General features: G+C 39.4%; 1 protein-coding gene across 7 annotated transcripts; it reads left to right on the top strand.

Annotated features, from left to right (window-relative positions):
- The first annotated feature begins 1,149 nt into the window (after nucleotides 1-1,149).
- lnx2b (ligand of numb-protein X 2b) lies at nucleotides 1,150-23,455 on the top strand. Of its 7 annotated transcripts, none has more exons than XM_036569071.1 (10): nucleotides 1,150-1,412; nucleotides 8,685-9,242; nucleotides 11,412-11,602; nucleotides 13,182-13,378; nucleotides 16,399-16,800; nucleotides 17,711-17,842; nucleotides 20,252-20,426; nucleotides 20,519-20,762; nucleotides 21,529-21,687; nucleotides 21,918-23,455. In XM_036569071.1, the coding sequence occupies exons 2-10, from the start codon at nucleotides 8,848-8,850 to the stop codon at nucleotides 22,051-22,053; spliced, it is 2,031 nt and encodes a 676-aa protein (XP_036424964.1). In that variant the 5' UTR covers nucleotides 1,150-1,412; nucleotides 8,685-8,847; the 3' UTR covers nucleotides 22,054-23,455. The 7 variants fall into 7 exon arrangements, with proteins under 7 accessions (XP_036424964.1, XP_036424966.1, XP_036424970.1 ...); XM_036569073.1 differs by having other exon boundaries at nucleotides 8,682-9,242; XM_036569077.1 differs by lacking the exon at nucleotides 1,150-1,412 and adding an exon at nucleotides 7,253-7,525 and having other exon boundaries at nucleotides 13,185-13,378.
- Nucleotides 23,456-24,372: the final 917 nt, after the last annotated feature.

The raw sequence follows: 24,372 nt of genomic DNA, 5'->3' as shown, positions 1-24,372 counted from the left end.
TGTTTACTTACAATTTTGCATTCACTGAACAAACAGTAAGTTAACAAATGTAAAATACAAGTTATTCGTCTGTTAACTTAATATTAGAAACTCAATGAACTCAAAATGTTAAGTGAACTAAGTAACGTTTTTACATGAAAAAGTTGTATTTTTTACAGTGTGTATTAACATGAGGTGCAACCATTAAAGTGTTCACCAACCTCAGTGATGCCACAGCTATCCATAAGTGGGAGCCCAAGATGAGAACCTGCCTGCTGGAACTGTGTGAAGAAAACATAAAATAATATATGTTTACCAAACTGAGCTGCAGAACAAAGACTATAACTTAGGAGAATTATTGCTGGCACTAAGAAGTTTAAGTTTGGTGAAGCTAGCTCAAGATAAGCTGTAATAACATTATAATTTTAAAGCTGCACCACATTATTCTGAAACATTATTTAGCATTAGACATTATATTAAAATGTGTATTAGCAAATATAGTGACCCAGATAAAGTTGAGCTTATCTTAAAGCCAATGTGAATCTGTTTGTGAATAGTATTGATACTGAGCTGTCAGTAAGGTTTCACCTAGTTTAATCCAAATTTTTTGTCAGCTTCAGGAATGAAATAAAAACAGCACCACCTTTACAGATGATCAAGATAGCATGTTTGAATTAATTATCTCTCAATAACACTTAGCCTAGTCTTACTAGTTTACTGCCATGCTGTTCATTGCAGAACTGTTCAAGGAATTTTGTCAGATTTTTTTTTTTTCACTTGATGGAGGAAGTAGCACGTAAAAATGATTGGTATTGGTTGAGAAGCAGGCCAATCATTATTTTGTACATAGTCTTTGCATTGTCAAAAATCTCATGATAACATCGGTCCATATTAAACTTCTTAGAGCACAATACTGATCTAAAATCAGCTTATGAGTTTTAGTCTGAATAAAATCCCATGACCTGATGAGACCTGATCTTAGATCAGTGCTCTTAGTCTGAAATGATGGGCTTTGGCTCCAGTGCGTAGTATATCAGACTCACTTTGAATTGATTCTCACTGTAGGGTACATGTAACCCAATTCTGAATCATTGCATCGTTTAACTGTTCGATTCATTAAAACAGACAGCTCGAATGAATCGGCTCTGTGAACTGAATCGAACTTCCCATCTCTAGTCCTTACCTGCACACGTTTCCTCAACAACGTCAGCGCCTTGTGGGCTTTGCTTACCGAAACTGACAGTCTTTCGTCCCCAGCGGAATAAAAAAACACCTGAGAGGAAAACACGTCCCAAACATGGCAGAGAGACTTGTATCATCTTGATATTCATTTGGTTTTGGACTGACGTCTAAAAAATTAGAGACGAGGAGAACCGTTTCACTTCACCGCTCCAGTTCTTTGTGTATTAGCCACTTCCGGAAAGCCCTCTCAGGTAAGGTTGGTTTCGATGTTTGCTAGTTGTTCTGTGTATCTGGCTACTCACCCGAAACCACGTTTTCTGTTAACACTAATAGGTCGTATAAAGAGTTTTAAGACAAGTGCTGCTTTTGAATGTGTAGTTTAATTTGGTAATGAATTCTTCTGGTCAGGTTTAGTTACGTTTGTCAGCGGTTGCCAAGTACACAGTGTGCTGTTTTCAGGTTTTTGTCGCCTTTGTGATAACTACTATGAAGCTAACCGAACAATGCGGGCCACTACCCCAATAAAATTGTTCTTTTGTATAACTTTCAGTGTTTTCAATAAGAATTTTTACTCTGCTGTGCCTCTTACAGCTGCTGTGAGTTCTCTGAGCTGAGTGATAAATGATTTATGACGCCTCACTCAACTGTCAGGTCAATGACTTGGAGAATTTGGGGCCCTCATCAACTCGCATCATACATGTGAACATAAGTTCATTAAACTGCGACCTACAGTATTACAAGTGCATAACCATATATTCATGTTTCAAGTGTTAATACTATACGTATTTTGTTAATTGTACTGTTGTAATTTTTTAAAAATATTATTTAAAAATTTAAAAATTAGCTATTAGTTATTCACTGATTCAATTAGGCCTTAAAAGGTAGAAATAAAATGATGATAATATGATGAACTGATTGAGCTGATAAGTTTCAAAATCTGAGTTTCAGTTTCCTAAAAATCATATGTCTTGATATTATTGATATATCACTATAGGAATCATCGACCGATAGCAGTGTCTGACACATACACATACACACACACACACACATATATATATATATATATATATATAGATAGATAGATAGATAGATAGATAGATAGAGAGAGAGAGAGAGAGAGAGAGAAATTGATTGGAATTAAAGCCACCTGTGCTTGTTTTTGCATAGTACAGAAGTTGATCTTGTTCCACTAGCAGTGCACTTTTTTTTAACTGCCAATTTTCCTGCTTACGCAGTGGAATACTTTTTCAGGCACAGACACTGAAACCAGTTTTTTCAAAAAGTGCCAATATTAGGTTATTAGGCTGAAGGGTGAAGGGCAGTGGGCCTCTAGGGCCAGAGTTGGAAACAAAGTTCTAAAATACTTCACGTAAACCTATCATTAAAAAGACAGATATTAATTATAGAGAACCTCTAAACAACAGTAAGTGTAATTGCTTAAATTTAATTGAAACAAGTAGCTGGATGGATGTCAGCTCATTGTTCCATTTTTCGTTATGAAACAGTCTTCAAGTGTCGTGATCACAATCACAAAGGGAGCCAAGGCACACTTGTTCTAGATGAACTCAATGCTATATGTTTGAGCCAAGTACTGCTCTAGCTGCTGTGCCACTGCTCATGTAGTCATTGTGTAAGGGTGTGGTGGAGAGAGTGATTCATGTTGTTCAGGGCATTTGGATTGGGGAGAGCGTTTTGAACGGGGCACTCTCATTAACATTGATTTACTGTTTGCTCTATAGGCGGTGGACACCACTGTTGTTGAATTATTAGGCTACGCCACCTCCCCTTCAAATTGGAAAGCTACAAGCCACTCTGTATTGACTATTGATTTAGAGAATGGACCATGTCCATTGATTCTATCAGGCCTGAAAAGGTAGAAATAAAGAAACCATTGTGTATGTGAAAAACTGTGTGTGTGTGTGTGTGTGTGTGTGTATATATATATATATATATATATATATATATATATTAGCTCCACTTACAATACAGGTGCACTTTGTAGCTCTACAATTACAGACTGTAGTCCATCTGTTTCTCTGCATACTTTGTTAGCCCCCTTTTACTCTGTTCTTCAGTGGTCAGGACCCCCATGGACCCTCACAGAGCAGGTACTGTTTGGGTGGTGGATCATTATCAGCACTGCAGTAACACTGATGTGGTGGTGGTGTGTCAGTGTGTGTTGTGCTGGTACGAGTGGATCAGACACAGAGTATGCTGGAGTTTTTAAACACTGTGTCCGCTCACTGTCCATTCATTGCATACATCCATGCTTGAAGACTGCGTACATGCTTCAGCAGCTCCATATTATTTCCATCATAAGTCTAAGGCGGATTCATTCTATTGTTTACAATCAGTGATGATGATAACAAAGCAATTAACCTTCAAAACATGCAGTGGTCCCAAAAATTATTTGGATATTGGTGATATACTTAAAAGTGTTGCACCCCAAATGAAAAAAAGGACAGTATGTTAAAATTAAAACTGAAAACAGCGATGTCTAAATTATTGTTAGCTACACAATGGCACATTATTTGATGTTTCAAAATAAGCACTTACTTCAGTTTTGATTATTACAACATATTTTAAAAAGGTTAGGACAGTAAAGCATAACCGCTTTGTTGCCATTCCATTTCACAACACTTAAAAGATGTTTGGGTACTGAAGACACCACATGGAAGCACTTTAAGTGTAATTTTGTCCCATTCTTCCTGCAAACAGGTATGCAGCAGTATGGGGGTCTTCGTTGTCACATTTTTCGATTTAAAATACGCCGCACATTCTCTGTTGGGGACAGGTCAGGACTGTAGGCCGGTCAGTCCTGCACCCGCACCCTTTTCTCCGCAGCCTTTGTAATGTCTGCAGAATGTCGTTTTGCTCTGTCTTGTTGAAATTTGCATGGGTGTCCCTAGAAAAGATGTTGTCTTGAAGGAAGCATATGTTATCCAAAATCTCTGTACACTTCGGCATTAATGGTGCCTTCACAAATGTGTAATGGCAGTGACACAACCCCATACCATGACAGACCCTGGCTTTCTGGCTTTTTGTCTTTGCTTTGGACCACACGGTGTCCATTTCTTCCAAAAAGACAGAAATACTGATTTGTCTGACCACAATACACGTTTCCACTGTTTGATGGTCCATTACAGATGTGTCCAAGCCCAGAGAGGTCAATGGCGATTCTGGGTGCTGCTAACATAAGGTTTCCATTTGGCACAGTAAAGCTTTAACTGGCATTTGTGGATGTAACTACATATTGTAGTACTTGACAAGGGTTTGCCAAAGAAATCCTGAGCCCATGTGGTCATATCACTTATAGATGAATGACGGTTCTTGATGCAGTGCTATCTAAAGAATTGGAGGGCACAGTTATTCAGCTTAGGCTTGCACCCTTGATCTTAACACATTCCTCCTGATTCCTTGAATATTTTAATTATGTTATGCACAGTAAAGGGTGAAATGTCCGAATTCCTTTCTAACTTTTTTTTTTTTGAGAAACATTTTTTTTTGTTTTTTAACATTTCAATAATTTTCTAATGCATCTGTTGCCATGTCATATCATATCATAATTTAATTATTTTACATCATTACTAGTCCTAGATTGCCCCTGCCCCAACTTTTTTTTAAGTTAACCAGACAAAACATTAAAAGAAGTCACTCATTTTGTTTAGTTGTATTTTCCATACTGCCCCAACTTTTTTTAATTTGGGTTTGTATTACATTCACATTAGGAAACAAAATGTCAAATCAACTGACATTTATTTTAAACAGAACATACCAAGACTGCAGTTTTATTTTCAGCAAAAGGCAGTGTATGTCGTTGTTATTGTCAGGTCATTATCATTTGCATTATCATTTAATTTCTTTGTAGATTTCTTGTAAGTTTGCATCCAAAATACCTTTATAGGTTTCTCAGTTCATGATCCTATCATTAACACAAGCTCACCACCACTGTAAGAAAAACAGACCCAGACTTTGATGTTTCCAGCACTGTGCTTTACTGTGCCCCTTGTGCAGTGTGGTTGGAATTCTTCTCCAGATGTTCTCCACACAAAGTCTGCCATCAGTTTGATGTCGTGCTACAAACATTTTTCTCTGAAACATAAAAATCATTTTGTTCAACATTTTATGAAGTAACTTAAAGGGCAGTAAAGGTTACCAGTGGTTAAATGGTAAGTGTCCAAATACTTTTGGGGGCCCACTGTATTTCTGTCATAGCTGAATCTCTGTGAAATGGAATAAAAATACTTCAAAGCCTTTTTTCACATTCATGGTATGCTACCACTTTTCTGTGCTCAAAACACAGTGTACCTTTAAATAACTCTCATTAGACACCATACTTAACCAGTACTAAGGTGCCAATATTAACATTTGTCCTCATTGATAAGCATTTTGTGAATGCTAGGCTTGACCAGTGTGTATCCTTGAGAGCCACTGTATCATAAAATGTAGCGTTAGTAGAGAGAGGTTGTTGGTGCAGCTCTCAACACCATCTCCTCTTTATTAGATGTTCCCAAGAGCCTGTACCGTCCCATCCATCTTAACCAGGGTCACTGCTTAGGCAGGCAAAGACACCAGCAGCACATGCTGTGCTTTCAGTGTAGAGGATATAAACCTGGGTTTTTTTTTAGTAGTATACAGTAGTATACATCCTAATAAAACTGAAATGATAACTTTATAGTAGAAGGAGAATGTTCTTTACAAGATCGTTTCTAATTTCAAACCTTTTTTGTTTGGTTCATTTGTCATGAAATGTTCTGTAAGGGCACCTATCATTTTCAAATGTATTCAAAAACTGAGACGTATAATATGGCAGTCATGATATGCAGTACTATGCGAAAGGAATAGAAAACTGAGAAAATTATAGGTAAAGCCATTTATCTGAACAGTGAAACATAGAATTAATACAAATAAAGAAAAATACTTTATGAATTTATGTGTGTCAGTGTGTTAGCTTAACCATTTACAAAGCTCAATTCAAGGAAGCCCAGTACTTACACTTACTATCCAATACCTGCTTCAGCTATTCAGTCTATCATTAAATTAAATCAGATGTGCTGCTGATGGAATTTAAGAAATGTAATGGAGTGCACTGAGAATTCATAAATCAAAACTTGTATTTTTCTAATTGAGATATTATTGGCTTAAATATATTGTAAATAAATACATTGTATTTATGTCTACTTGTATTTTGTTCTAATAGTATATACTGTTTTTGCAAGGGGTGCACAGCGTTATCGCATGAATCATATTAATGTGTGCAGATATTTGCTTAAAAATATCAGTATCGGACAGATGTTTAGATTTGACTGATATTTCAAACCAATATTTGATTACGTATTTATTGTATGCCAGAATAGTAGAGTAGAATGTTTTGCTGATGCTGGACTACTGGGCTAAAATATCTGCATTTTATTTATTTTACTGTAATGCTATTCCAGGTGGATTTAGTCCCAATTTCTACATTTTATAAATGTTTGTGTGTTGTTATTGGTATTGGCAATTGGATATCTGTAAATGAAAAATGCTGGCGAGAAGCATCGGCCCACACTTGCCATATTGGTGCATTCCTACACTCTTAGCAAAAAGGGTTCTCTGAGCAATGGTGGAACTCTTCTTGGTGCTGTATAAAACCATTTTTAGAAGTGTTCTTTAAAGAACCATATTGAACTGGTTTAGGGAAGAACCATTTGACCATGTCACAGTGCTGTATATATGTCTTACATATCTTGACCTTTTTAAACAAATCAACCTGTATTTTATCAGACTTGTATGCGAGAAATATTTCTGCTGGTACGGTTGTGTGGTTTACAGTTTTCATAGACCTTGTCTGTTGCAGTGTAGGTGTCAGAGAAAAGAAAAAGGACACTGAGAGAGAAAAGAGCGTCCTGCTTGACCTCAGACAGCGTATTTACATATCTCCCTCTGTCACTGACACACCGACACACTCCCAGAAAGCGGTGTAATTGGTCAGCGGTGGTGACGGCCTCTTGGAATGCTCTGCCTGCACTTGTGCGCCATCAGCACATAAACTCCCCCTTCTCCCTTCCTCTGTGTACACACACAAACACACACACACACACACTGCTGCCTCAACCCCTCCTCTTGAGTCTGTACAGCCAGACACTGAACACCTCTCTCCACTCCGCTGAGCTCTCCTCTAGCCAGTCACACGGTTCTCTCTGGCTGTGTGTCCTTGTGTGCCTACATACACACACATACAAATGCACATACACACACGCCAGAGGAGATGAAGGAGTTTAGTTTCAGTCAGACTGAAGGCAGCTAGCACAGCTGTTGAGTTTGAATTTCTCTTTTGCATGCAGTGGCTGCTAGGAGTCTACCATCGCCGCTGTCAGCATCTGAGGTGGGTGGGAGAGATGAATGACATTTACTACCTCTAAGGAGATTCGTTTGTTTACCGTGCATGTGCTCTTTATTTTTAAAGTTGAAGGAGCAGGTTTTGTGGAGTTTGTCATAGAGACTCTCATTTTCATATAGGGACTTTTGAGGTTTTTGCTTTACGCTGATTTGTAAGCAGTAAGTGTTATATGTAACTGGGATTATTCTTTGTAAAATAAAGGAGACCTCCTTTCATCAAATACCCTACTTATTTTTGTTAAACTGTAATTTTTATTGTGGTATGTTTAGTTCTCCAATACAGACTTGTAAAGTCTTTATTTTACCTTAGATTCTTAAAGGGGAATTCAGCCAGTTTGCCGTTTTTTATATGTAATTTCGAGCATGGTAAAATAGTGGTAGATCTAAAAGTTTTCTTTGGGGTCTCTCTTGTCTTACAACACCTTTCTGGATTTTTAAAAAGTATATGTTAGACTAAAATCTATAATAAATAATGTCCCAGGCATCAAGCAGCGCATGTGAAACTTTTCATGTTATAATTTTCTGTAATGTAGCTTTCAGTTTCATTAAACTTTAAACCATTGTGAATTTTGTGTCAGTAAGTTTCTCTAGAACAGAGCAGTTAATGTCAAACCACTCTAAATGACTTTGTTTGTTTAGCTTTGCAGAAATTTCAGAAAAATTCCCTTGAAGTTCTCTCTGTGTGCGATAAGAGTGCATGTTTGGGGTAGTTTTGCTGTACAGTCTTTTTTTCAGTGTGGGTGGAATTAGTAGCGACTAGGACCTACGCAGAGGAAAGTAGCCTACTGCTGATTGGGCACGAGGGGCTCATTAGTGACATGGCTGGAATTTTTGCGCAGTTCACTCTCAGTTCTCGTTTTCACTTAATGCTGTGCCTTTGCTCCCTCCCATTAGGTGAGTTTTGACTGTTGCTCGCAAATCATTTCATGGAGCTGAACCTTTTTAACGAAGTGAGCAGTGACACTCGGCCAAGCTGTGAGCCGTGCTGTAGAGGAAACTTGTGCAGGATACAGCTGCAGCTCTCTCCCCATATTGTTGCTGTTAAGTGGATTTGTGTCATTTCCTGTCCAGCCAGCCCAGCGTGAGCCAAAAAAAGAATGCACCTCCACCAGCCTCAGTTTTTTCTTTGTTCTCTTTTCCAGCAGAAATGTGAGATGAGGAGACACAGTGAGAGCACGACTCTACCTTCTCTGCGCTGAAAATATCTCGTCTTGACTGCGTCTACGTCTAATGAAGATTGGATAGAGAGTGAAGAGGGCCAAGCAAAGGCAAACACAGACGCCTCCAGCACACAGCAAGTCTGCGACCATGACGGAGCAGAAGGCGCTGGCACCAGCGGCTGGCCTGACATGGGCGCGGATGTGTAAGGAGTGCGGTCAGGGGCACGAGGGCCAGGACAGCCATTTGTACGATTACCAAGAGGAGGTGGACGACGAGCTGGTGTGCCACATTTGCCTGCAGCCCCTGCTGCAGCCCATGGACACACCGTGTGGCCACACGTACTGCTTGCAGTGCCTCAGCAGCTTCCTGCGAGACCAGGACTTCTGCCCTGTGGACCGGCAGCGGCTTCAGCTGCAGCAGTGTCGCACCTCCAGCTTGCTGGTCCGCAACCTCCTAGACAAACTGACCGTGCTGTGCCCCTTCCACAGCGAGTGCCAGCAGAGCATGCAGCGCTGCGAGCTACAGCCTCACCTACACAACAGGTAAGTGTGAAGGCCATACTGTATGCAGATAAAAGTTTCTCGAGTGTGTAATGTTAATTTGAAGTTGGTCTACCAATTCTAGCCTTTGAAGGCAGGAGCAGGTTATACTGCTAATGAATTAACATTCTGGCTGAGAGCAAAGTCAAAATAGTTTTCTTCATTAATACATGTAGTACATGAATCTGAATTCCGTTTGAGAAAAACTTGCAACCATATGTACACAAATGAAATACTGTAATGGAAGTTGGAATCTTCATTAACAGTAAGGTATGTAGTATGCATGCATTAGCATTATTTGCATGCATATTACTGGTGTGTAGTTTGCAGTAATATTGGTTGAGTCTATAGAAATGGAGTCAAAGTTTATTAAAAGTTCTTGGATATAAACAAACTAATTTTTTTTTTCTGTTGTTATAGATTAAATTAAATTAAATGCGAACAGTTCTGGCCTTTTAAAGCAGCAGCAGAGAACACTGCTAATGATTTGATAATTTGATAAGAGGAGAGAAAATGCATTATTTAGGGATATAATGATACACAAAATTAATAACTCGACTTGATACAATACAGTGGTGTCCCAGTACAGTACATTTTTCGATACAGCAAACAACATTTTTTTCAGGTTGGATGTGATTTTCATTCTGAGGTCAAAATTAAACATTTTCAGTATTTTTATATATTAGTTTGGTCATTGTGGTTTCCATCAAAGATTAAATATGAGACACCCTTGAAAGAGAATGAGGGGTGTATCAGTAGTTCTGTTATAAAGTTTGATACACAGTTTTTAATTTTAATTTTTGATATGTATTGCACCTTTAGCATTTATACATAAGGTATGTGACCATCTGAAATTCTGGTAATCACACACACAGCGATGTAATACTGTTATTACAGTGTACAAAGAGACAGAAAAGACTTTGCATGTATATTTTATTTCACAGAGAAACATTGATCAGAAAACGCAGTTCAGGCATCTCTGGAATGCGGCTTATCCGAGCCTGGTGGGAACAGAGAGATTTGACTAAGCTTAGCTGGATTAATGAATAGTGAATATAACGAATGACAAATTGGAGGGGAGGGCTTGACTTTTGTTATAACTGTGTGACTTTTAGATAATGGAATTAATTAGAAGGCACATGGCTGACCCCTGTCACATGTCTGCAGAGTGTCTTTTATTGCAGACTACGCTTACTACATTGGTATGTGAGTGAAACTAATGAATGAGCACGTTTATTTTAGAGTTTGTGTTGTCTGTTATCATTGCAACAGTGTAGAGAAGTTCATTTCACTCAAACATTCAGAAAAATGCGGTGTATTGGCCTCAGTGTAGCAAACATTTGATCCATGTATGACATATACTGTTTCTAAGATAACACGCACTACGTGTGGATTATCAGTGGAGGCAGTTTGAGCCACCTTGTTGTGCCCCAGCGTTCATCTCTCTCACTTTCTGCTTTTCATTTGAACTGTCAACTGTGATGTAATGCCGAGGTCTAAAGGTTGTTTGGCTGGTAATTCACGTGGGCTGAAGAGGCTCAGTGTAAACACACAGCAAGCAGGGAATGTTCAGAGGGGGAGGGAGAGGAGGGTGTTGACTCGGTCAGACCTGATTCTGCTCTGGACTGACCTGTCGCCTCGGCCTCCCTGCAATGCAGCAGAATAGCCACCCTCATCTGCATAGCTCCCCTGTCCTCATCCCCTCATTCTGACACTATAGGCTTGCTAAGCTCAAGCAAGCCTTTCTCACACCTAACCCTCCAGAGAGGCGAGACCTGTTTAAACAAATGCTGACATGTGCTAGCAAGTTAGCATGTAGCTCTTCTCAACTAAAAGTGAGCATTGATTTATTTATTTTTTTTTTAAAGCTGACTCTCAGATACGAAGTGCCAGGCAGAATTACTGTGGGTTATTTTTAGTTACTTCAGCTGCCATCCTATAATGAATGTCTTGTAGGTTAATTAACAGCAGACCACTGAGTAGGCTAATGAAGCGTGCCTGCTAACTGTTTCCTCCGCTCCATTTCTCTCTCTCTCTCTCTCTCTTTCTCTCTCTCTCTCTCTCTCTCTGTTTTCTCTTTCTCACTCTTACTCTCCTTTCCCTCCTCTCCCTCCCTTTCTTTTTTTTTTTTTGTTTTTTTTTCTTGTTTCTCCATCACTCCCTCCTTCCCAGATGCCCTGCATTCAGGCGGCTTAGGGAGGAGGCCGAGAGGAGGAAGAGGCCCTGCTGGAATGAGCTGAAAGGAAGTAAGACGGAGGGAGAGTCTGACACCAAATCTAATCCAGCCCTCACACGCACAGTTAATCCCCGCGGACCTCCAGAGCCCGGCCTAGTTAATCCCGCCTTCGAAGAGGGAGAGGATGGTAAAGCATCACTTCTATGTTTTCCCAGGAAAAGATACAAGAATCATACTTTGCTGAGAAATGACAAAACATTTCAAACAGGCTTCACTTAACTTAGGTTATCCGAATTTAGTGGCCTTTATACAATTAAAGAAGCGTTCTCAAAGGCTTGGATATTTATTGGATTGAATGTGTGATTCTGAGAGTAAGCTCTTAAAATAAGTGTTATTTGGACATCGTTCCTTCCGTATCGTGGTGTATTTCCAAGTGAAAAGTTGTAATATTGGTTAATACGGTGCATGGTGATGTAATCAAAACTCAGAAGAAGTTTTAGAAGCAAGCAAAAGTCACTACAAGAATTTTGTCTCTTAAATTGTGTGGCATGATGAATCGAGCTAAAAAGGTTTGGGGTTAAAATTAGGTCAGTTTTGATTTCAGATTACTTCAAGTGACATATCCCTAGCAGCCACAATCAATATTAGGCTCATTTATTCTCTCCTGAGGGCTGGGTATCATTAACAATTGTTTTATTTTCTAATTTTACTTTAATATAGATTTCTGAACAATATTTTTTTTCATACCTTCTTTCCTTCTTTTAAATTACAACCAAAACTGGGTGTGACTTAAGGCAAAAATGAGTGTGAGGTACTGGAAGTCACTGGTACTGATCAGTCTGACTTAGGTTTTGAAATCTGGTGAAAAATGAATTTTCCAATACTCTGTCATATTGAAGTAATTTGGTCATTACCATAAAAGTATTGACATTTGTTGTTGAATTTTGCCTTTACTCTCTGAAGTAAAAAGGTAAAAAAAAAACAAAAAAACATTTGATTTCAGTTTTACTTCAGTTAGTGTAGAACCTTTACATTATTTGGAGTGGTTCTTTTATGGCATCACTCGCCAAAAACTCTTGACCAAGTTCTTAAATTTTCAGTATTTGCTTCTGTTTTGTTCATTATTTTGCTCATCGTGGCGGTCATTGGTACTTCGGGAATTTAAAAAAATGTGGTCTGACACGGCTTACCACCTTGTGTCAGTTTAGAGGAAAAGGTGTGAAGAGTTTCCAGGAGAAGTCAGTGAAAAGCGGAGGAAATGGATTTGCAGCTGTGTTGACTCTTGGCTGGAAAGCAAAACAGTGGGTGCCTTTGATGAGGCCATTCCTCATGTGATGAAGAGTGGGGAAATCTCACTGATATCATACTGCTTAAGGCTGTGCAATTATAGGCAGCAGTCATCCCATTATCACTGTCTGCTTTCTGTGGACGTGTCTACACCTTGACATTCACTGGATTATCCGTGTCTGTGAATAGTCATGGAATTTTGCAAGGATATCTGCCATCTGTATTTATGGCCACATACTTAATCATAACAGAGCCACCTGGCAACTGTCTTATTATCTTAGAGATTATGACACCATACTTGTCTGTTTTTTGACTGACTATTTGGATACTGTAAATGCAATAAATGCAAGAGTCATCAATCCAGCTGGTTGAGTGCAAAATCATAGCAAGTCATTAGACTCTGCCTCAGCCCTCATTTGTCAGGTTTTAGCTGAAGGTGTGCTAAATATCATCATAATATTTGGTCTCCTCTCTACCAGAAGTCCCCCTCAGGTCCAGCCTTGTGGCCGAGGCGAATGTTGTGGAATTGTTTCGGGACGAGCCAGAGGAAGATTTGGGTTTGCGCATAGTGGGAGGGAAGGACACACCCCTGGGTAACATTGTCATACAGGAGATTGTGCGTGACTCTGTTGCTGCTCGCGATTCCAAGCTGGCCCCAGGAGACCACATTCTAGAGGTGAGACGCATTAAAGCTCATCATATAATCAGTGTCTGTTTTGAAGACGTCAGGCTCAGTTCACTGCAGATTTTATCACGATGTGCAAGCCTTACCAATATCAGCTCTTCCCTCCTTCATCTGTTGTCAGTGTACACATCCGAGTGTCATTGTGTTTGCATTCCAGCTATGACCCAGGATAAAGTGTATGCTTTTACTGCATGTTGTGAAATTTCCCCTGGTTGGCTTTGAGTTTGTAATGCAAACGCTTAACTGACTTCACTTTTTAAACAAGCTTCAGTAATGACTGACTAGACAGTGAACCTAAAAAGTCAGAAAACTTAAGAATTAAACGGGCTGTTTTATTACTGTGCCTTTAAGACTGGTACATGTAAATGAGCTCTGTCATGATTGGTTGCCTTGTATTGTGTCTTAGTCAAAATGCAATCAGTGCTGAAACACTCCTTGTAACTTGGGGCATTTTTTTATGAAGTATGATCTTTGAAAAAATGCCAAGAGTGTGTAATGTGGACATAAAGCAACGTAAAAGCAACGTTGACATAAAGCAAAAATAGACTACTTGTAAAAATCTAAAATAATGCTTTTGCTGAGACAGAAAGAAAATGAATTGGCTAAAAATGAGTAAAGCCTTTCTATGAGTAGTTGTGTGATTTAATTGGTAGTGAATGTCTTCAGCTGTCTTTGTTTTGCATTTTTCCACTCTGGAGATTAGGTTGAGGACTCTAGTGTCATTATGCTGTTGAATGTTGAGATAAATGGGTCTGTTCAGAAATTCATCTGGGCAAATATTTTTCACAAGCCTTCATATCATGTAGGACTTTGCAGTTCTTAGTAACCTATTGCAAATTTAGTTACACAGTGACTCATGTTGAATGTCAGGCAATATTGGCTTACTCTGGTCTGCTTCTCTCTTGACATTGCTGGGTTATTTGTAATTCTACATTGTATTGATTAGATATAGAGAGACAATGTCAGTGGAAGAAAGTTTGTAAAGGTTTTATTCATTTAGATTTAAGATTCAGTGTATCCCAATTGGGAACTATGTTTTAACCTTTGGACTTGTGCCTTACTTAACAGTGCAGTTTTGGCATGTGTAATGTACTGGACGTAGGTTAATCATTAATTATAGCCTGTGTTTTGACTTGCTTTTCTTGGGAATTAGGGTTAAAGTCTTCATTTGGCTGAAATTTATTTTTGCTCTGCTATGCTGTGCCCTCCTTACGACTGTCTGGAGCTCTCCTAGGATTTCTGCCCCTGTTAGTGTTGGAATGCGGTACCAGAGAAAACTGAACCAACAGGACTGTCTCTACATTCAGTTCAGAATCCCAGACAGAATGAATGAATGCCTTTAGTTCTCGCCTGTCCAACAGGCTGCCTGAGGATAAGCTGTAACCCAAGTGGAGTTCTTTGACGTTTGTGGGAGTCTGTAAAGAGATCTGTTGAAGGCAGTGAAGATTAGATTTCCCATTTCTTGAAATGCTGTCTCTTGTTTCCCCTCTTGGCTCATCAGTGCATTGATTTTCAAGTAAGCCTTTTCAAAGCTTTGCACAGGAGTGCTTACTTTGCAATACATAAGCATAAATTGGAGCATTGTCTTAAGATGCCCTCATAATGTTGTCTTTTTAGGGAGAAAATGGAGGTAATGGACATAGGTAGCGCTTTAAAAAAATCATTTCCCACAGTGGTAGATCATATTGCAACACTGCCTCCACTTGGGACAAGATTCAGCCTGCCAGTTACCGACTGAGTGTGGCAGAGGAGTTGACGTGAGTTAATACTACAGCATTACGCAGGCTTTGAAAAACAGCCTTGCTATTAGAATGCTTTACACAAATAAATCAACGTGACGAAAAAAGAATTTGGAATTACGCCAAGTTACGCCCTTAGATTATGTTATGCTTGGGCTTTGTGCATGTGAAGGTCTGCCTAATGTGTAAGGCAGGCTTAAAGAAATAATTAGGTGAAAAATCAAATTTATATGATTTTCCACTTACCCCACATGCAGTTGGTCAGCCAAGACACATTTAGTGTCCAAATTTTGCTTCTTTAGTTTAGAACTGGAGCCACGAGGCTAACGTTGCTAACAAACACTGGAAGTCAATCATCACCCAAACCTATAATTACATGCCCAGAAACCCGTTCAAACCGCATCCATGTTTTTAATTCACGTTGTGCAGTGAACTTTTTTGTGTAGCTAAAAGAAGAGTCTGTCATTTTGAATAACTAGAATGGCTTCTTTCTTTAGCCCAATTTAATTTTATTCCATGTAAGATGGCCAGAAACGGGGCTAAAGGAATTCACAAACAGATGTACCGTAGGGTAATGCAGGTAGAGAAGCTAAGCAAGTGTTCTTAAGTACCATGCTTTCTTCACACTCAACCATATATGTTTGAACCATACACATGAAGAAATGCATCAGTTAGATGCTGGACCCACCAGTGACTCCCCTGACCCACGTGCAAGCCCAACTGATGCATGAATACTTGCAAGTGCCAGGTGATGACCTAAGGTAGAGACTCTGCTCCTCATTTTCATAGCTTTATTGTTATTCAGTATGCAACACTCTTACAGTAAGCAAGCCTTAGGTATTACTGTGCTATCTGTGTAGTGCCGCATACCTGCGTAGTCATTTTTATGCACCCCTGTGCTCTAGCCTCCCAGAATTTCAAGGCAAAATAGTACCAGAAAGTAGGAGGTTAGGCAGATGATAATGTTCCAATTTTAGCTACAATGTGTTAATATGGTTTATCTATGCCATTTAACTGAATCACAAATACATATATGACTTTATGTTGCCTATTGACATAAATTGAGGCAAATATGTGAAGATTTTGGCATGTATTCGTGGGTGACCATTGTTTGAAACATTGTCCAATGTTTGTTAGCCTAGAAGCTCTGGTGCTAAACTAAAGAAGCAAAATTTGGACACCAAGCATGTTTTGGCTAATCTGGTATATTTGGCTTTATCATGTCAAATGCCTTTAAACTAATCATATATATAACGTGATGTGTCTTTACAGGCAAATGATGTCAGCTTGACCTCTGTTCTTCATGGTCATGCCATCGCAGTTCTGCGGCGGCCTTGTAGTGTCCTCAGGCTCACAGTCATGCAGGAGAAGGGCTTCAAACCACGGCCTGAACACCACACGCACCCTTCTGCCTCTCCTCCAGGACACCCGGCTCACACCCTCCACAACCCAGGCACAGTTATCCAGGTGACCCTGGTGAAACGCGATCGCTCAGAGCCCCTCGGGATCAAACTCATTCGCAAATCCGAAGAGCCAGGGGTCTTTATCTTGGACCTGCTAGCAGGAGGGCTGGCCTCCAAGGATGGTAAACTGCGCAACAATGACAAAGTGCTGGCCATCAATGGACATGACTTGAGACACGGCACGCCAGAGAGTGCCGCTCAGATCATACAGGTACTGAGAAGACCAAGCACAAAGGAACGATAGTTAGTTCTTACTATGAACTGAGACTGAGTTGAAAACACTACTATATTTTCAGGAGGGCTTTCTGGCCATAGGCTTTCTTATATGTAGGCGTATGTATTCAGTTTGCTGCCTGTAGCACTTTAAAAAAAAAAAAATTTATTAATCCCTTAAATGACCAGGACCTGTTGGTGGATCCAGGCTTCCACTCCTCACTCCTAAACCAATTTGCATTGTTTTGCATGTAATTACTGGATAGTAAACCTTAGAATATAGTAGGCCTGAGATTTTAAAGCCCCAGTGAGTCTAAATCTGTGTTTTCTCTTTTATTAGGGTAATCTTGCCCTTGTGACCTTCCAGATCAGTGTAAACTTCAAACATAAACTGGGCAGACTTGATTTTAGGTAGTGCTTACATAAGCAGTATCCTCACCAGTCATGAGGTTGATGTGGGTTGTTTTACCCACACAGCTTTAAACAAAATAGTTTTCCTCAATGCTTTCACTTAATTTTAGTATAAAACAAACATTTCAACGTACAGTATGTTCCCTGGGAATTAACTGCTACTTATGTTTACAGTTTCACTTACGTTTACAGCTTAATGTTTACCTGTCATGGCTATGTAAAATAGATCAGTGATGCCTTGTTAGAGTTATAATCTTATATTCATCGTAATTTGCAAAAACATTGCAAAAAAAGGTTAGTTAGTGGTGATATTTATTGATAATGGCCACAACAGAATGTTATTTATTGGTTATATTTATCAACCCAAAAATTCCATTTGGTGCATCCTAGCTCTTCAAGATCTTTTGTTTCTCGATCGGTAGTTAAAGGCAGAGTTTGTGGTTTTGGGCTTAAGTAACCCATGTGTCTTGTTGTCCTTTGTTGTTGTGTATGAGCAGGCAAGTGAAGTACGCGTGAACTTTGTGGTGATGAGGCAGCTGGACACTGAAGAGGGAGGTGATGTGCAGAGCAGAGGAGCCAGAAGAGTTCTTGACACTCAGTACTTCAGACGGCGTTCCACATTCATGAAGGTAAAGAACTCTGCATGTCTTTTATTATTATACTGCATGCAGTGGTGCCTGTTTAGCTGTTTGCCACCATTGCTCCAACTTGAAGCTGAGAAACCAAGCTCTGGTCATATGCTAGGTTTCTCTTTAAAGGAATATTCGTTTTTTAACCCAATCATTGTCTGCTGCATCTATACTGTAAAATTACTGTATTACTCTCTCTCAGCTGAACCATGGTCTAGCAAAAACTGTGGATTTTGGTCAGAGTGAACCCTGGTTCAGTTTGCTGCTGGTGGGAGCACACTTTTATGATGGTCCCCACCAAACGTGTGAATTCAACATCAGAGCCTGATTTCTCCTTCTTTTAGCAGAAGCATAATCTGCCTGTTTTAACATTTGACAAGTGCTCCTGTCATTTTTGCAGCACAAGCAGCTGCTGATAATGGCAGATGAGAAATAAATAACAGCTATGCAGCGCATTTGATTTTGGAACATGATTTGCAGAATGTATCGCATCAGTGATCTGATTCATTCAAATTGAGAAACGAATCATATCAGATAATCAGATATCAAGTAAGGCTTATTATAATTGCTTGATTGTGATATACATATTTTTGGTTCACATGCAAAAGTATCAGAGCACTTGAATGCCTGCAAAACGTCTAACCAATCAACGAACACCCATGTGTAATTTGGTGCATTTTAGCCATTCTAGCTGTGAAACCAATACATGAAACCAACCAAACCAAATAAATAAGATACGGTGTCACATAAATCAAACCTCAGGTGTAGACTTTAGCAAACAAACGAGGTGTGGAAGCAGACTTAGACCACTCTTATTAGAGTGCAGTTGTAGATTTGAATCTGTTATATTTTAAACATTAATACACAAAATTTAGCATCTGCCAATTGACGTCTATGCTAAGCTAGTTTGGAGTCATCAGCTTTTCTGTCCTTTTCTAAGATTATAACCACAGATAATCATTTTAGCACATTTCTAGGGAAATGACTGATTGTCTGTGGTAATAAACTGTACGGTACAGATGTGGCAGATAGAGATTAGGTTGAAAAACACTGAATTTTCCTTTACGCTCCACTGCTGCCATGTGGCAGTGTGTGCGTGTTACTCTTCCATTTCCGTGAAACCGCTCTTCACACCGCCATCCATCACACCCTGCTTCCGTGTCACTTCCTCGCTGGCTCTAGGAGGTGAAAGCCAGAGGCAGCAGATGCAGTCTGGTCAGGGTGAGATTAAAGCAGTCTGTCCTGGCTCTATCTCTGGACCACTCTCTTGATCAAAAGGCTCAGGGTGCTGCTTTCTTTCTGTCTCTCTCTCTACCTCTCTCTCTCTCTCTCTGTACCTCTGCTGCTGCAGTGTTTGTTTGTGGCCAGGGATCAAAGCTGGTGACAGTTAGCTTTCGCCTGGGGAGTTGGAGCCTTTACTCTTGCTGGGAGGGAGCGCTCCCCTGCTGGGAAGGAAGAGACCTCCCCACCCCCTCTAGAGGCACTGGGAGAAGATAGTGGAAGCTGTGGCTTTTGCCACTAGCCATGAGTTACGATGGCAGCGTGTCAGGCTCTTCACATTATCACTGCGCTCCGTTTGCAGCAGGATCTGGAACAGGGAGCGTTTGTTTTTACAAATGTTTTCACCACAGGAGACACATTTTTGTGCTTTCACTTTTCACCTATCGCACAAGAGTGAAATAGTTTTAACATGCGCTCATTGGCCACTTTATTGGAAACCCTTGCCCCCACCTAGGCATTCCTCACTGATCAGTTCTTAATTGGCTGTATATTTTTTGAGTGGCAAACTTCTTTCAACCTAGCAAGGACTAGGCCTGTTACAGTTACTATCTAATTTGCTGACCCCGCTTATCTAAGCTGACCACAGTTATTTTCCACATTTAGCTTCCACATTATAATCATATGTTTACGTTTCAAATAAAATGTGAATGGGGAGCATTTTCATTACTTGCATTAAGTCAAATGCATGTAAAGAAAAGAAAGCAGCAACACATTTATTGATGCATGTCATGGGTTTTACAAAAACAACACAAGTTCTAACTTCTGACTGGTGCTATAAGATGGTTAGAAGGCAGTGCTAAGTGTTGTTTGTTTTTTGAGCTCAAACTAAGTATCAACAGCTAATAAGCAGTATAGTTAATCAGCCAATTTAGCGACTCTAGGCTTGTACTACAATAGAGCATAAAAAGACAAACTATTAATCACAGTTATATATATATATATAGCAGTTAATTGTCAGCTAAAATTTCATGATTGTGACAGACCTAGCAGTGATACCAGTGTGGTCCCAGCAATTGATAATCATTGATTTAAGAAATATTATTGTAATTAAATTTTTAGATTCCTTTGAAATTTCTTCTAAGTACAACATACACAGAAATGTGATATTTGCACACTGTCTATATTTAGGATCCTCCTGGTGGATTCTCCAGCCAAGAGAAAACTGTGAGTCTAAAGAAGGAGCCACGTCAATCACTTGGCATCACAATCGCAGGAGGGAGGGACTGCCGCAGCCGCTTGCCAGTGTACATCACCAGCGTACAACCTGTGGGCTGCTTGCACAGAGATGGCACCATCAAACCAGGTTTGAATCCCTGAATGTCAGTCTACTGGTCTTGGTAGCTGTAATTACAGGTTGTGAGTGCTCACAGGTGATCATTGGCTCTGCTTGCTCAGGTGATGTGTTGCTAAGTATCAATGGTGTTGACCTGACCCAGCTGACCTATAATGAGGCAGTGTCTGCACTGAAGACCCAGGCAGCTCAGAGTGCCGTGATGCTACGTGTTATCCGGACTATCACAGAGGAGGAAGAGGAGGATGGAGACGCTGCCAACAAAGAGGAAATGGACACGCTAGAGAACCCTAGAGAGGACGACATTAACTGGTCCCCTCTGTGGACCCGCTGGTTGGGTCTGCCCAGGTGGGTGAATGCTGTATATTATTTTATATAAGGTACTGTGCAAAAGTCTTAGGCAGCAAAGCATATTATTTAAAAGCATTTATCTCAACAGTGAGTGTGTTTTTACTTATAAAAAAATAACTTATATGACTGGAAGAGATGCAAATAAACATAAATGTGGTAAACATAATTTATCAAAGCAATTGCATGCTTACTGCCCAGATAAATCATATTTTAAATAGAGTTTTCTCAGGTACCTAGAACGTTTGCACAATACCGTATATAATTATAATACATAGGTACAGTACAATATCATGCTGTCAACTAATAGCTTTCCTTCCTGGTTGGTTTTTGTTGGGATTTCGATCTTGCTGGTTGTGTTAGTCTGTCTTTTACCTGCCTATCATCATTGCAATATAAAAACCTTGAAACCTGAGTTTTTTTTTGTTTTGTTTTTTTTATAACACCATTTGAAAATGCTACTTAGTACTAGGGTTAGGCTTAGAACCAGGGTGAGGGTCAGGTTTAATTTTGGGATTGAGGTTAAAGTGACGATTAGGGAAAATTAAGGTGAATTTAACAGATAATTAGAATGTAAGTTAAATGCAACATAATAATTTACAAAGTATTTATAGTAGGCTATCCAAATAAAGTGTTACCAAATTAAGAATGTTTTTCTTCTCCAGTAAAGTTACTGTTTCAAGAGTAGAGAGTTTCTAACAACAGTGACCTTACAGAACACATTTAGACTGAGTAGTCTAATTTAAACCTTTTTTTTCTCCACAAGCCACATGCACTGGTGTCGTGACATTGTGCTGTTGAAGACCAACAATGAGAGCTGGGGCTTTAGTATAGTTGGGGGATATGAAGAGAGCCGTGGCCAGCAGCCTTTCTTCATCAAAACCATAGTGCCTGGAACTCCTGCCCACTTTGATGGGCGTCTGAAGTAAGCTTCTGTTTTCATTGCCACCTCATGAATCATCTATTGCACTATGCTGACATACTGATGTTTGAGTTTAGAAATGCTCATATTCTTTTTAACATTAGTTTGTTTCACAAATCCTGCATCACCACCATTTAGAGAAACAGATGAACAAAGATATTGGATTTCAGTTGAAGCTTGTCTCTCTGAAGGAAATGCCACGCTTATTGAGCATTCTCTCTGCCTCCCTGCAGGTGCGGTGATGAAATCGTGGCTGTGAATGGAGCCACCACAGTGGGCATGAACAACTCTTCACTGATTCCCATGCTGAAGCTGCAGAAGAATAAAGTCACACTCACGGTGGTATCTTGGCCTGGCAGCCTGGTATAAGGACTGATCAACACAGCTGACTTCTGACTCTGTTCACTCAAAAATCAACACTGATTTAAAGACTGTGATCTCCTTCTATATTAGTTTTAGCATGTGTTCAAATATTTTTTAAAATAACGATACACAATACAAACATTTGATAATGCAGTGGTCACCACCCCCAGAGATCTACCTTCTCAGGATGGCTCTTGAGGAGCAGGATTGGTGACCTATCTGATAATGGATCACAGACAAGGATCTGAATGTTTCTACTCTTGTGTCTTTCCCAAAGAATGAATTGCACAGGCAAAAGGCACATGGGGCAAATCAGGAAAGTATGACAATCACTGAACACAATCTTAAAGAGATTTTTTTTCTTTTTCCATTGTCTTTTCTCCGTTGTCTGGAGGACGATGTTGTACTCCCCTTCCTTGGTGGTGTACTTATTTAAGTATGTTGTATCTAAGCACATGAACACTATTCCAAAGACATCTTCAGTTTTTCACTTAAGATTACCACTAAACGTTGGTCATTCACCCTGAATGTTTTTTTTTTGTTTTAGGGGGAAAAGCAATATTTCCACATTTGTGTTTTGTTATGCATATGTAGTAATGGAGGGCATGTACTGCTACTATATTTTCTTCTGATTGGATGAGTTCTGATTCCAAGACTGATCTATAAAATGACACAGTTTTGATAAGCTTGGCGAATCTCGTTAAACCGGTGAACAGTGAGTCATTAGGTATAGATGACTATGACACTACATGGGATGGGACCATACCAAAGTCTTGTGTAGTTGGCCTCTGATTACACGTATTGTCTTCTGTTATTTTATCATTTAGGAATTTATGTGCATACCTCCTGCCTTCGTATCTGTTGGGTGTTGGCATTGACTGTTTTAGAACTGTTAAGTTCTTGCCTTCTATTCTGTTTGAGACATGTGAAGTGTGTCGATTTATCTGGTGCCTTGCGTACGTATACAAACAAATCATTACATGACTGCCTTAACTGCCACAATACCAAAAAATGCCATTCTGTTTCTTCTCCTTCTCATGCCATTTATCTCTATTTTTATTTTTAAAGGTATCTTCCTGTTTGAGTGGAATTTCTTCGCAATATTATGAATGCAGCAATGGAAAACTATAGTAAAACATTCAGATCTATTTTATGCTGATATTATAGGCAGGTAGTATTTCAGGCTCTTTTATATGCTCAACCTTACCTGCTCTTCGGGGTAGGAGTGCATCTCTCTCTTGCCTGACTTTTTTAATTCTTGTAGATATTCTAAATTTATTTATATACTATATGAATATACATATAGACCACTCGTGTTGGGCCTTAAGTGCTTGCCAGTAGTAAGAGGCTTTTTCCTGTGAGATCTGTTTGATTGAAATGCTATGTAATAAAACAAAAATCAAACTCATTTATACTCTGACAGACACTTTTCTTGAAAGGAAGATCAGACTAATACTAGTTGGACTGTGGATTGCTTGGCTAGTATTGAATATTGCATAGTGATCACTCGAAGTGAAATTTCTGTTCATTCAGAGTGGGCTAATACGAAATGGTTCATTGTATAGTATGATTTCTTTACAGTAGTGGTGATAGGAACCAGGGGTCAGCAGCACAAATATAGCCATTTTATTTACTGCCCTGAACAACAAGTGAATTTGCATATGTCTTCTTAGTTTTTATTTGTAATGTTGATAATGGTTAAATAGTGTTAAATCTGAAAAAAAAAAAATCTAGATTGTTTTGCTTCACAACACCCTGCATGGAGTTCTCTGCCATGAAAGGATTTTAAAATTGCATTTTAGGCCAAAACTTTCTCAAAACTATCTAAAAACAATGTCTCGGGCATCAGACAGCACATTAATAACAAGTTTATGTAATAACTTTCTGTGAGGGAGCTAAACACTTCAGATGTCTGGTTCCTATCATCACCACTGTGAACATTACTCTCTCTGTAAAATTATTTAGAACAGAGCATTTCTCCACCCTGAATGGCTATTTACACCATAACCAATTAATTATGCAACATTTAGAATTGCCTCTAACTCTAAGCTCCTCCTTCTTACTCCTAGGCAGGAGTTATCAGGAAAGATAAACATTTGGGTTCAACCAGTTTTATAAGTGAAATGTTGTGCAAGAACTTTGAAAGATAAAAGGCATAGAAGAAGCAGGAAGTGGAGTGGAGCGGCTCATGAAGAGGTAAATGTAATAATATGTGCAAGCTGTGTGCAGATGAGTGATGAGCTTGATTTGAATTATACATTGTAAAATGCAAAAGCGCCAAACCCCTTTGGTACTCGTCCATAGCTACTTTACATACTAAACATA

Source organism: Colossoma macropomum, unplaced genomic scaffold (genome assembly GCF_904425465.1).
Source record: "Colossoma macropomum unplaced genomic scaffold, Colossoma_macropomum, whole genome shotgun sequence".
Taxonomy (NCBI): Eukaryota; Metazoa; Chordata; class Actinopteri; order Characiformes; family Serrasalmidae; genus Colossoma; species Colossoma macropomum.
Note: the sequence above shows the minus strand (reverse complement) of the source record. Positions and strands in the feature narration are given on the sequence as shown.